Source organism: Pogonomyrmex barbatus, unplaced genomic scaffold (assembly GCF_055798465.1).
Source record: "Pogonomyrmex barbatus isolate J1 unplaced genomic scaffold, ASM5579846v1 scaffold1, whole genome shotgun sequence".
Taxonomy (NCBI): Eukaryota; Metazoa; Arthropoda; class Insecta; order Hymenoptera; family Formicidae; genus Pogonomyrmex; species Pogonomyrmex barbatus.
Genome location: NW_028297098.1, coordinates 14,787,169 through 14,799,814, shown reverse-complemented (window position 1 = coordinate 14,799,814; position 12,646 = coordinate 14,787,169). Strand labels below are relative to the sequence as shown.

Sequence of the window (12,646 nt, the reverse complement as noted above, 5' to 3'; positions counted from 1 at the left end):
TGGTGGAAGAGGAGGAAGTGGTAGTAGTAGTAGTAGTAGCGGTGGTGGTAATAGTGGTGGTGATAGTGGTGGTGGCGGTGGTAATAGTAGTGGTGGTGGTGGTAGCAGCAGCGACAGCGGCAGCAGCAGCAGCGGCGACGGTAGCCGTCGACGGCAACTAGGATTGCGGCAGTGAGCGTTAGGGGGCGCACCTGGCGGCTGCGCTTGTTGTTTCCCATCGCCGCCCGCCGCCATTTTACAGTCGCCATTGAGAAGTGAAAACCCTCCTAAATGTACGGATCGAGTGAATAAAGCGCGGTGTTTGTCCGCCCGTAGCGCGGAATTCTCGTGCGTGCGGGATAGGATTGGCGACGTAGCTGCTGCTCGAGTGTTAGACTAATGAGTGTACGGCGTACGATGGAGAAGCCATGACGCATCCGTCGCATCAAACCAACGGCGCCAGCCTGGAGGACTGCCACACGAATTTCTTCGCACTGGTGAGTGATCCGTCCGCGTTCTCGTGCGCGCGCGCGCGCGCGCGCACGCGAGCGAGCGAGCGAGCGAGCGATCGCTCGCCCGTTCGCGTTCGCGCATTCGCGACCGTACAATTTCGACTCCGACCTCTCTTTCGATGTGCCGATCATGCTCTGGAATTGAAGCTTCCGCGCACGGCTCGATTCGGCGAACGACGATCGCTGGAGAACGAGAGCGCGAGGGGCCCCCCAAGGTGGCCGCCGTAGTCGTAGCCGCCGCCGGCATCCCGCAACTTCATACGTCACACGTCGCAACGACGCGAATATGAACGAGCGGGTGAGCGAGCGAGCGAATGAGAGAGTGAGAGAATGAAGAAAGAAAGAAAGCGAGAGAGAGAGAGAGAGAGAGAGAAAGAAAGAGAGTACGGCGCGTACGGCGACCACTGTCGCGCCCTGAACGTTAACCTATATTCGCGGCGACGTCGCCGCGACCGAGTGTCTCGTACTCCGTTCACCGTTGTCGACATCGACATCGCATCGACATCGACATCAATGTCAACGTCAACGTCGTCGTCATTGATGTCCGTTGATGTTGTGTACGTCGGAGTCCTTCCCCCTCCCCCCCCCTCCCTCCCTGTTTCTTCGTCCTCGCGACGGCCCCATGCGTGTGCCCGTACGTTCGTGCGTACGTATGTACATGTGTGAGTACGTTAGTGAGATTTGAAGTTTTGTTGTGTCGAGCCAATGTCATGCCTGATTCACGTCAGACCCCGAAGTCTTACGGTACGTCGTACAAGAACGGGGAGAAAGAGCGTCGACGAGCGAGCGTGTGTACGCGCGAGCGAGAAAGATAGAAGGAGAGAGAAAGAGAAAGATCGGGAGAGCAACGAGTGGGAGATGCGAGGAGGAGGGAGTGGGGAAGTGACCGCGAGAGGCGAGCGGAGAGAGGACATGAACACAAGCAAGGCAGGCAGGCAGGCACGCCGTGTCCCGACATATCTCTCTCTCTCTCTCTCTCCCTCTCTCTTTCTCGTTCTCGTACTCGCGCTCACCTTCGAGTGGACAGCTAGAGCTAGTCGATTCTCGGTATCGGTCGCGAAAATTCACCGAGAAAATTCATGAAATCGCTCCGTGACGTTCCCGCCTCTCGGAATCTTTCGCAAGCGTGAGGGAGAGAAAATGGGAAGGAAGAGGAAAAGAAAGAGCAGGAAACGGCGACGATGGCGCGGGAACGGATAGTGGAGAATTTTCTCTCTCTTTTTCTCTCTCCCTCCTCTCTTCCTCCCTCCCTCTCTTTCTCTCGCGTAACATTCCTTTCGCCTCGACGACTTGTCGCGAGGGAGGTATTCAACGTGCGGCGTCTCGCGTCGCGTCGCGCCGGCCGCGGCGGAACGAAAACTGTGTCAGGCGAGATTTTACAAGTTCGCTCCTCGCGAGGCGAGATCGCGCGCGAAAAACCTCGGCTTGCACCGCTATATGTACAGTCGTATTCGTACTCGCGTAGCCGCGATTATTTCCACGAAAACGGAATCGCGACGAGCGCATGCGAGATCGGTTGTTTCGCGTCCGTCTACCTGCCTGCGCGGGAGCGAGAGAAGATCCTCTCTTCGCACTTCCCCCCTCCCCCCCTTCCCCCGCATTTCGAGCGCTGTAATATCTCTTTCTTCCTCTCGCTTCTCATCTCGCGCTCGCGCTGCGACTCTCGCGCTACAACACACGCATATACCGCCGTTCGTTGCATCCCGCGTTCCCACAGAGTACGGCTAAATATTGCGAACGGACAACTCACCTTCGTTCTCGAAGCGCGACGCAACCTCGGTGTATTACGGTTTATTTGTAACTTGGAGAATCCGAAAGCGTCGAGCTCGTAGCTCAAGCGGTAAACAAAAGAGTCACCGGAGGATCGCTCGAAGATCTTACGAATTTCCAAGCCGAGTCACATACACGAATATATATGTCGAAACAAAATAGTTTCCAAACAGATGATGAATTAAAAGATACTTTCCAAATAGATATTTTTTTCATCAAGAACATCTTAATCATTTCGTTTTGTACGAATTCAAAATTTGTAAATTTAAACAATTGTAGAGAATGTGGATAGATTCAAGGATTCATAAAATCACTAAAATTTTTAGGATGCTATTAGAAAGACAATAATAGTAATAAAAGGGACTAAAATAAAAGTTAATGTATTAATATCAGAGAGAATTAAAATATCGATTTTTGAAAAATAAGTTAGGTCATAGGATTAAAAAATGAAAACAAAAAAGGGAATTATGTTTCTAAATAACAATGTATATGCGAAAATAATTTTGGTTACAAAATGTGGCAAAATGTTTGCCGAGTAAAACGATGACTTTTTTCTTTTAAATAGCACTTTCTTATCTTCACTTTTCAACTTCAGCGATTTGTTGCGAATACTGAAGCATGTTACATTGTACAATCTGGAAAACGCATTTCTTGTCGCAAGGTTGAAATTTGTGCGCGTCTCTTCGATTTTTTTTCGCATGTACCGTCCGATAAAGTCGTTTATTGCCAGTCAAGGGCTTTTATCAGGCAAGATCAACGCAGATAGAAGAAATCAGCTCGATTTTTTTACGCATCATTGATCCTCCCACGCTGACACGTGTTCTCTCATTTACTTACATTTATTATAATTGATGTCTACAATGCGCTCCGAAATTGACAGCGCCGAGCGACGATTTCTCGCTTTTTAGACATTTGCAAATTTTCGAAATGTAAAAAAAAAAAAAAAAGAAGCGCTCGCATATTTAACATTTGCAAAATTCACGCTCATATGATGTATGCACATTTTTACAATGTATAAAGGACTGTTAGTTTTATGCGGAGAGATGCCCGCGGAGTTGCGATTCAAACCGGCGCGCGTTTCATTGAGTTCCAACAAAGCGGTGAGCTTTTGGACCTTTATGAAAACCGTGCCGCGAGCTAATTCGACCCCTAGGCGAATCAACGAATGTATTTTATTCGATTAAATGCAATACACACTGATATACACAAGCGCGCGCGCGCGCGCTCACACGCTCACACGCTCACACGCTCACACGCTCGCACGCTTAAATACACATGCAAATATATCGTGAAATCTAGCAAAGCTGTTTGATCGCAATGGTAGCGCAGCGGCTATTGACATCCCAATTATTTTCTTTATACCGCGCGAATATGTGCACGAGAATTAACACGATTTAATTAGATGCCAATCGCAACTAATGACTCGAATAATTTATGGGTAAAGGAAGAGCAGAAGTTTCATTAACGGATAGATTGTGTAAATGTGCTTTTAGTATCATCAGATTTCATTTACAACGCAAACACATGTTTACCGTATATCTTGAGATGGTAATAAATTCACGTCAATAGTTTTCATTTTTTTTTTCAATTATATATACATATATAGCAAATTAGCTCGTGCGAATGGATCTTGAAACATGCTATTATGCATATTATACATATGTTTACTCGATTAATATTTACGCACGAGTGTCAGGAATTAATTTCTAAAGCCACGCAACGTTTCTGAGAATTGAACGCTTAATCGACTTTTTGAATTTGTTTGTAAAATTTGTTAATATTTAATAAAAGGTAAAAATACAACTCATATGTCATTCTCAACCAACGCGATTTTTTGCACTTTTATTCACACAACATATTTTCGCCTTTGATCGCAAATAAATAGGAAACAGCTGCGGATGCTACGGTATAAATGACGTGAAATGTATGAAAGAACACAATAGAAAATAATATTCTATTAACGCATTTATTACTTCTCAATTATTTAAGAGCCCTGCCAATTCTTTTCTCCATAGAATTCAATTTCGAGAGACTTCCATCCTCTCTGGGATGAGGCTGGCGCGTAAATATCAGAATTGTCTGAGACTGAAGTCGAGTCTGACAATGCGAAAACATATAACGATTAAGCTTAATTAAGACAAGACGTGTAACGCTGCTGCTGATGTCTCACACGACTTACAAGTCTCGCGCGTACCGTTAAACACCACGAAGAAATCGTTTGTAGCAGTTTTTTTGTGCTTACGTGCATTCGCGGTAAAACTCGAGCTATGGCTATATGTAATAATATTCTCTCGTACAGTGATACTCAATTTTTCGGGACAGCGACACATGGTGACGAGGAACGCGCCGTCGAATTGCGCGCGCCTAATCGGATTAATTAAAGCAACAGGGGCGCACAACGGAGATAACAATGCGGTCGATTAGCGGACTTGGAGTATGAAGTTCAATTAAAAAAATAAATCATCGCGGCAATTGTCGCACGCGCGAAGTTGAGGCATCAATGGAACGAAATCTGCTGAAACAACAGGAGACGAAATTGTACATATTTAAATATTTGCAATATTTATAAATAACGGAGGACGATAAAAATAACATTGGATTCGTTGATTCATGGCGAGGTATCGTCGTAAGTTATGCTAATCGAAAACTAATTTTTGAATTTGTAAAATCAATATATCCGAAAATGAGTCGTCGTAAAAGTAGTCACGTGGTTATTTAACGAAACATTTCACCGGGCGATTATGGAAATCGGGTTATCTATTTTTTTTTTCTCTCAACTTGCAACAGCAAGCTGTGCGTGTTGCGATTACGTTTGATGTTATGGCATGGTGGAAATTACATCGGTGAAATCTATTGGCTACCGTATGGCAGATTGTTAAGATCAAACGACAAAAGTAAAATTTTCGTTCCGAAAATTTCAAACCGCGCGCATAAATCGTCCATCGGAAGTGATTATTTAAATGCATTTTACGCTTCTCGTCTGTTAATCGCTTAATATGTTTTACGTTTACAATTATTAAATTAATGACTAAGATATATCGAAATAATTTTCTTTATTATTTCTATAATTGGAATTCTTAATCCTGTGTAATGTTACACGCGAACTTTGTATTAGATTAGATACTACAAGCACACAATGCATTAATTATTTTCTGGCACTATATATTTTTCAATTAAATACAAAATTCAAATAAATTATATTTATGTCGCAGTGTACATGTCTACTTTAGATTATGAGTAGCTATCGTATGACATGAAGAAAATTAATTCATTTTCACTTAATCGCAAAATATTTTAAAGGAAATACGAAATAAAAATAAATTTTTACAACTTGTGAAAATTTGTTTCTTATCTTCGTGGTGACAGTTACGTATATGATATATATGACAGATATAAAAAAAAATTGTCAAACTGTCAAAATGTGCTGTCTCTCTGATGATAACCGCTCATTAAGTAAGCGTAATAAGAGAACCAATCGGCATCACGGAAAAGAAACAAAAATAAACTTTAATATATTCAGTTTAACATATTTTTTTTTAAAGTGGATGTCTTTCTCAAAATTGCTTCAAATTCTTAATCTATTAGCCAATCAGCATAGCAATAGGATTATTTATAACTAATTCAGATGATTCATTTCCAAAGTTTACATTTCTCATTGTGAATTTATCGATGATGATAGGTCATTTCTTTTTCCTCAATTTTGTGAATGCTTAGATACTGAAGTTCATTAAATGCAAGAACAATTATACATGACAAGATTTAAAATAAAGTTTCTTTTTTTTTATACATTTTAAAAATAATTTCCAATCAAAGATCATTCGTTAAAATAGAATACATTCACTATTTATTACATAGCCATAGTTGAAACAAACTCGTCGATCTGAAGCACCATTAATGGAAGCTACGCGAGTACTAATTTGGATTCGCAGATCCGATTCATATCCCCATCAAACTATTTTATCCTTCGTCACTTCGTGGCTTGTTCTGCTAGTGGAATCGTTGGTAAATGTGGACCACCCTGTATGTATCTTTATTTCGCGCCGGTTTGGGAACTGCTGAACAACTTCACACAGCCACGTCTTAGCGTTCCAATGACTCCTCACGTTCTCGCAGGCGTAGGTACGTCAGGCACGCGGCAGCTCCTCGCGGCACCAAAGAAGTCACTCGGCTAGATTATGCTGAAACTGGGTGCTCCTCGGTGGGAGAGAGACAGTAGGGGAAGAAGCCATGAACGGGAGTCCCCCGCCTTAGGTGAAAGCCTTGCACCGACTCTTGCGGAGACGCACGGTTACAAGGATGGAAGAAAAGCCTCGGAACACGGAATATCGTGTCGAGCACGCTTTGATTTTACGTTGTTTCCTTTATTTCTCTTCGTTTTTTGCTGCCTAAAAAAATATATATGCTTAGTTGTTGATTAGAAAAATATTTCTTTGGCAAAGAAATCTATAAATTTACGAGGACGTAATAGGCGAGCGATGTGATTGTGAAAATAACTGTGAATATAATTAATAAGAAGAACTATTGAATAGAATATATTTTTTTTTTTATTAGCAGTTTAGACGTTTACTTATTATTCGAATATCTTTGTTTTAAAATAAAGTCTCTGAAATTTTAGATATCTCTCGATAAATTTACAAAACGCGATCGATTACACCGGTCGCTCATACCAGGTGTCCGGAGCACGAGTCTTATTCACGACTTGCTACTGACATTACCGTATTTAGAAGTGCTCGATCATCCTCTCGTTCCCGATAAAGATGTTCGGATAAAGATGTGTAGTCTTTTGAGAAGACTCGTGCATCGCGCGCGCTGACTCGCCGGATAGTCAACGTACGGTTCTCGTATTGTGTTTAGTTATTGAAACGCGTCAACGCGATTAATCTCGCTCGGATCCGATCGAATTGGATCTTTATCACGATACGCGTAAAAAATTCCACGATACACATCTTATTTACGTCACGTTTCGCGATATTACTCGGAGTTTTCAACATTTTTAGATCACGCTCGGTATCACAGTCGTTCGTGCGTTCGTCGCGCGCGTGTCGACGGATTCAGGTCAAACCGTTTTCACCGTTGATGGTAATTAACCGTCTTAGAGATAATTAGGGAGAAGAGACGGGTGTGTACGAAGCTGACGTACTACTCGGCGTAAAATTACAAACCATTGAGAGACTTTGTTTTCAGTACTTCTATAATTCTTCATCAAGTAAACAAATAGTTCTGCTCATTAAAGCATAAAAACATCTTAGTGCATACTGAAAGGCCAGGTTTACACAGCGGGTTATCTTGTCTGGCGCGAGTTCTATTGATATTCATTGACGATTTCAAAAAATTTATGGAGGAACCGCTTTGGAACTTTCAAAAGTCGGCTAACATTTTACATATATTTGTATGAATCTCTTTTTTCGATGATAAAAATTATTTAAAAAGTAAATACGCAATGGTGAATAGAACTCTTAAGAAAACAATTATTAAAATATATTCAGAACGCCATAAGAATATTTTGCAACTGTCAGAAATGTCAAAAATCATTCAGCATCTCATTTATATATACTCTTTTTTCGATGATAAAAATTATTTAAAAATTAAAAAATCAATTTTTAAACCATTTTTCGTTAGAACTCCTAAAATTCTTGTAGAACTATAAATCTTTTGAAATTGCAGTGAATATTAGTAAAACTTGCGCCAAAATGAAACACCATATTAACCTGGCGTCGTATAGTTTTATGCTAAAGCACTCAGAAAGGGAGAGAGAGAAAATTTATAATCCGAAGATGATTGAAGATACTTAGCTGGGTTAAAAACCCGGCACTCTCCGGAGAGACCTAAAAAAAACCCCCCCAAAAAAATACTAAAGCGTTTTTGTGCTCTAATGATCAGAATTATTTGTTTATTTAATAAAGAATGATAGAAGTACTGAATGACCGGAACTATTTGTTTTGATAGTGAATTATTAATAATAAAATTTGATCTCTCTTATTCTCTAATACTTAATAATAGTTTTTTGCTAGTGATATGCCAGCTTTTTACACACACACACACACACACACACACACACACACACACACACACAAGAGACGGAAATATTACGGTGAGAAATATTGAACGATGGCGGAATCTATAGGCGCGAATCCGAGAAAGGCGGCGGTCCCGCCATGGGATGAAAGTCGGACGGCGGCGATTCCGTTATTACGTATGGTTTTCAAGGAAAATATAACCGACGAGCTCCGCCATTGGTGGAATTGACCAAGTGGCCTCGGCTTCGGATCATAAAGGCGATTGTCGAAGGCAAAATTTGGAACTGTCGAAACTGTTTGGCAAGGACGAGGGCCCAAGAAGTCTTTGGACCCCGTCCGATTCTCCCGCTGAGACAACGGTGAGTCGTCGTTGTCTCAGCGGGGCTCGAAACATTCCTCCTTTTCCCCTTCGTCCTCCCTGCTCGTCGTATCCTTTGCTGCTTCCTTCGATCCTAGGGACTTAAAAATAGAACGAGTGCAAGGATATCGTGACCAATTAGGAAGCGAACGGTGAATATACAAGGTGTTCTTCGCCAAGTACGACTCTTTCAATGAGTTCTATGATGACTTGATATTTAAATTTACATATGAACGCGTTCCTTTTCCTGAACGTTCAAAGATGTTCTCCGTGGATTGCCGTAAGCCTTACTCGTGTACCTTCAATGCCGTTCAGGGGTAGTTCGTGACGTAAGATTTAAAGATCGAGCTTTACGAAGCGCCCTGCGAACAACACTCCGGCTCTGCGCGTGATGTAAAACTGCTCGTTGCAAGGTTTTAACGATTTTACGTTAGCGATTTCGTAAACAGCTTGTAAATGAGTCCGCTAGCGTTTATAAATAAATATGCGTTACCTGTACCGTAGTATATATCGCATGCGTATGCATACATTTCATGCATACATTTCAAGAAAATACGTATGGTTTCCAAGTTACATCAATTTCAGTAAATATTAATCGACACTTGAAATATTTAGCGCAAATATCAAAATATTGTCGTGTATCGGGAAACGGCATAATATGGGGGAGGGAACAACTATTATATTCGATCGAGCGATTCGCTCGCTTTTTCATAAAATAATGAAAAAAAAAAAAAAAATCTATTTTCGCATAGAAAAAGAAGTAAAGATGGATTTGTTCGTTGTAATCGTTCGTTGTCGCACAAAATTTCTGAACGAAACGAAAAAAACATATTGAGAATCGAAAAAATGTCAAGTGTCAAATACGAGTGCCAAATCGTGAATATAACGAGACCCGTTATTACATCGGCGATCTGCTTTCTCTCAGTCGAAGAGATCATCCGCTACTTTACTCCGTTTGTTCCGTACTTCACTAGTTTGAAGCTTGGTTCTAGCGACCGTCTGTTTGTATCGTCAAGTATCGGCATAACCGTTACGCTTCGTTGTACCTAATAATCGCGCCATTACGCTTCGGAACGCCGTTGCATCGCGCCGTTGCTCGTAACGTTTGCCTTTCCGAAAACTCGAACGCGCAACTTGCCGAATCGTTCTACTCGGTAGAACCATCTCGAAGGTAATTTGAAAGATTCTTTGCCATTGATTTTTAAAATATCTGTGTGCCTCGTGTCGCGGTAATTAATCCGGAAGAGATAAAAATGACGTACGCGATAAGCGGGCGCGCATCGATCATGCCCTCGCTTTCAATTTCCTCCCTGAGAGTTCCTCTTGCGAGAGAGAAAGAGAGAGAGAGAGAGAGAGAGAGAGAGAGAGAAAGAAAAAATCGTCGAGTTACGTTATAAAATCTCGCGCTCGTCGTATAAAAAAGAAGAAAGAAAAAAAAAGGTTTGCGCGTGCGAACCGATAAGTTTATGTACGCGATAAAAATGTCTCTCGCTCGCGAGGAATCTCACCGATTAAGCCTCGAATAGTCGGTTGTACGAAAGCAATGCGTTTGATTCGCCACGTAACGCAACGTAACGCGCACTGCACGTAGATAGGTAACGCCCAACGCATTTTCAATATTAACGCACCTTCTTCTACCTCGTCGACATTCAATGCGCCGATGCATCGGGTACTGTCTCGTGATACTATCGGCGGGAGAAATTTGAATCGAGTCTCGGAAGCGGAACGCTCGATGCTCAGATAAGCTTTTGCCGAGCATAATTCCCAAGAAAAGTCAAATCCGAAGATCTTCCCAGGCAAAAAGTGTGCGCACCGCAGCTTGTGGGACACTCTGTATATAGGCACGGAGAACGTCAAGTTGCAGAAATCTACCGTAGCAGAGAGACAGGCTCTCTCGGCTAAGACGGTTAAAATGCGAGGATCCGTGAATCTACTTTCGAGCGAACGGCTCCGTTCGTTCGTTCGTTCGTTCGCTCATTCGTTCGTTCGTTCGCTCATTCGTTCGTTCGTTCGTTTGTTCGTTCGTTCGTTCGCTCGCTCGTTCGCTCGTTCGTTTGCTCGTTCATTCGTCCGTTTGTTCGTTCGTTCGTTCGCTCGTTCGTTCGCTCGTTCGTTCGCTCGTTCGTTCGCTCGTTCGTTCGCTCGTTCGTTCGTTCGTTCGTTCGTTCGTTCGTTCGCTCGTTCGTTCGTTCGTTCGTTCGTTCATTCGTTCGCTCGTTCGTTCGTTCGTTCGTTCGTTCGTTCGCTCGCTCGTTCGTTCGTTCGTTCGTTCGCATCACGCACATTCGCAAGAATTCTGCCTCGTTACGCACACGCACGCGACATAACATTCGTGCGACTTTAACGGCGATGGGCATAAGGAGGGCAGAAATGGGAACCTATAGCAAGCGGGAATTTTCTCAGATACCGTAAATACATTGCAGCGCAATAAAAATAGAATACGGGATACTCCGTATTGATGATATACCACATTGATATTTTAATCGTGACTGACCGCGCGACTTTCTTTCCCCACGTGGAGTTCACGGATTTTTTCCATTCTCCCCTTCATTTTCCACACATCCGTGCCTTATCACGATCGATGATACCTGCAAATTTTCCGCTCGGACAACATTACAGTTTCGTACCGTGCATAAATTGCCACGCTGTCGTAATTACACAGCGTTTAGTATAATATCTCTCAGAATTAATAATTATCATCTCATTTCTCATAAACGATTTCATTTAAACGCTTCAAATCTGTAACAAAATAATCAAAGTATCCCGTATTCTATTTCACCTGATGCGTTCTCGGTACGTGAAACGTTCAACAAATATCAGTCGCTCAAAGGATTGTTTACACAAATTCCAAATTTTGCATCGCGCATCAAATCTTCCATCGTATCTATCGGACGACCGTGGAAACCATATCTCCCCTCCCGTTCCCCCCCTCCCCCTTCCCCGAACCGTTGGATTACCACACGGTTGTCTGGAATACGAACCTCGCGCGACACGTCGACCGTCGGCCGGATCTTCCCGTGGACGCGCGAAAAAAAGGTACAGGCGGCTGGGGAGAGGAACGGAGGAAGAGAGGAGATGGCGGAGGCGCAAGCCGTCCGAAGGTGGAGGAGTATGGTGGAGAGGAAGCGAGGGAGAGAAGAGAGACGCAACGGCGCGCGTGGACGGATGGTTCGAGGGGATATGGGGGTTTCCCGAGTCGAGTCGAACGCGCGAGCCCACGCGGGCGGCCTTGCACGTCGCCTTGCTTGTATTGATCAGCGGGCTTGACAGCCCCGTAGCATACGGCGGGCGCCTTCGCCTCTCTCTCTCTCCGCGCGCGCGCGCGCGCGCGCTGTGTGTGTGTGTGTGTGTGTCCTCTCTCTCCCTCTCCTCTCATTCACTCACATCGGAACCGTCGGTGCGCGAATATTTTGTCTCGCCGTAACATAGTAGTGATACATATACACGCGCGCGCGCTCGGGCGCGCACCCGTGTCCACATAACCGCACCGCACCGCACCGCGCCGCGCCGCACCGGTGTGTAATAGACGCCACTACGCGCGCGGCGTCTCTACTTTCCGACGGTGTGCGATGTGCCTGTGCCGCTCGTCCTCTCCGCGGAAGGCGCGGAGCGTATCGACCGATCGTTACGCCTCCACGAGACTCGGCCGCCGCGTACCACGCACTCTCGAGAAAGAGATGACGCTTCTCTCCTACCGCGAGAAAACGGCGAGGTAGCCGCGTGGCGCGAACGAAATCGGAGAGAATCGCCGAGAGAATCCTCGTCTCTCCTAACGTGAATCTTGAAGATTCCACGCGGGATTTCGCGCAGATAGATTTAATGACGCTGAAATTTTCAAACCACGCTGTTCCCCCCCTCCCCTCCACCACTCTTTAGGAGACGCGGGAATACGTCGCGAGAGATATCTCACGTTGTTCGACGGTGAATCCTGAGCCAGTCACTAACTAAGCGCCATCATCTTTTGGAAGACGCGATGCCCCCGATCTTTGGGAAAATTCCTATCGATCTGC

The 12,646-nt window shown here is 44.0% G+C and overlaps 1 protein-coding gene and 1 long non-coding RNA gene across 5 annotated transcripts in view; one reads left to right on the top strand and one right to left on the bottom strand.

Moving 5' to 3' along the window:
- Positions 1-53: 53 nt before the first annotated feature.
- Positions 54-12,646, top strand: part of skd (mediator complex subunit skuld) — a 32,662-nt gene continuing 20,069 nt past the window's right edge. For all 4 annotated transcript variants that reach the window (XM_011632312.3, XM_089078567.1, XM_011632310.3 and 1 more), the window contains exon 1: positions 54-476. In XM_011632312.3, the coding sequence (XP_011630614.1) occupies positions 408-476 (69 nt within the window). In that variant the 5' untranslated portion in view covers positions 54-407. The remainder of the gene's footprint in view (positions 477-12,646) is intronic.
- LOC112552287 (uncharacterized) lies at positions 5,301-7,666 on the bottom strand. Its single transcript, XR_016139688.1, has 2 exons — positions 6,977-7,666; positions 5,301-6,646 (listed from the first exon to the last, which is right to left on the bottom strand). It is a non-coding gene; the product is annotated as an uncharacterized LOC112552287 (long non-coding RNA).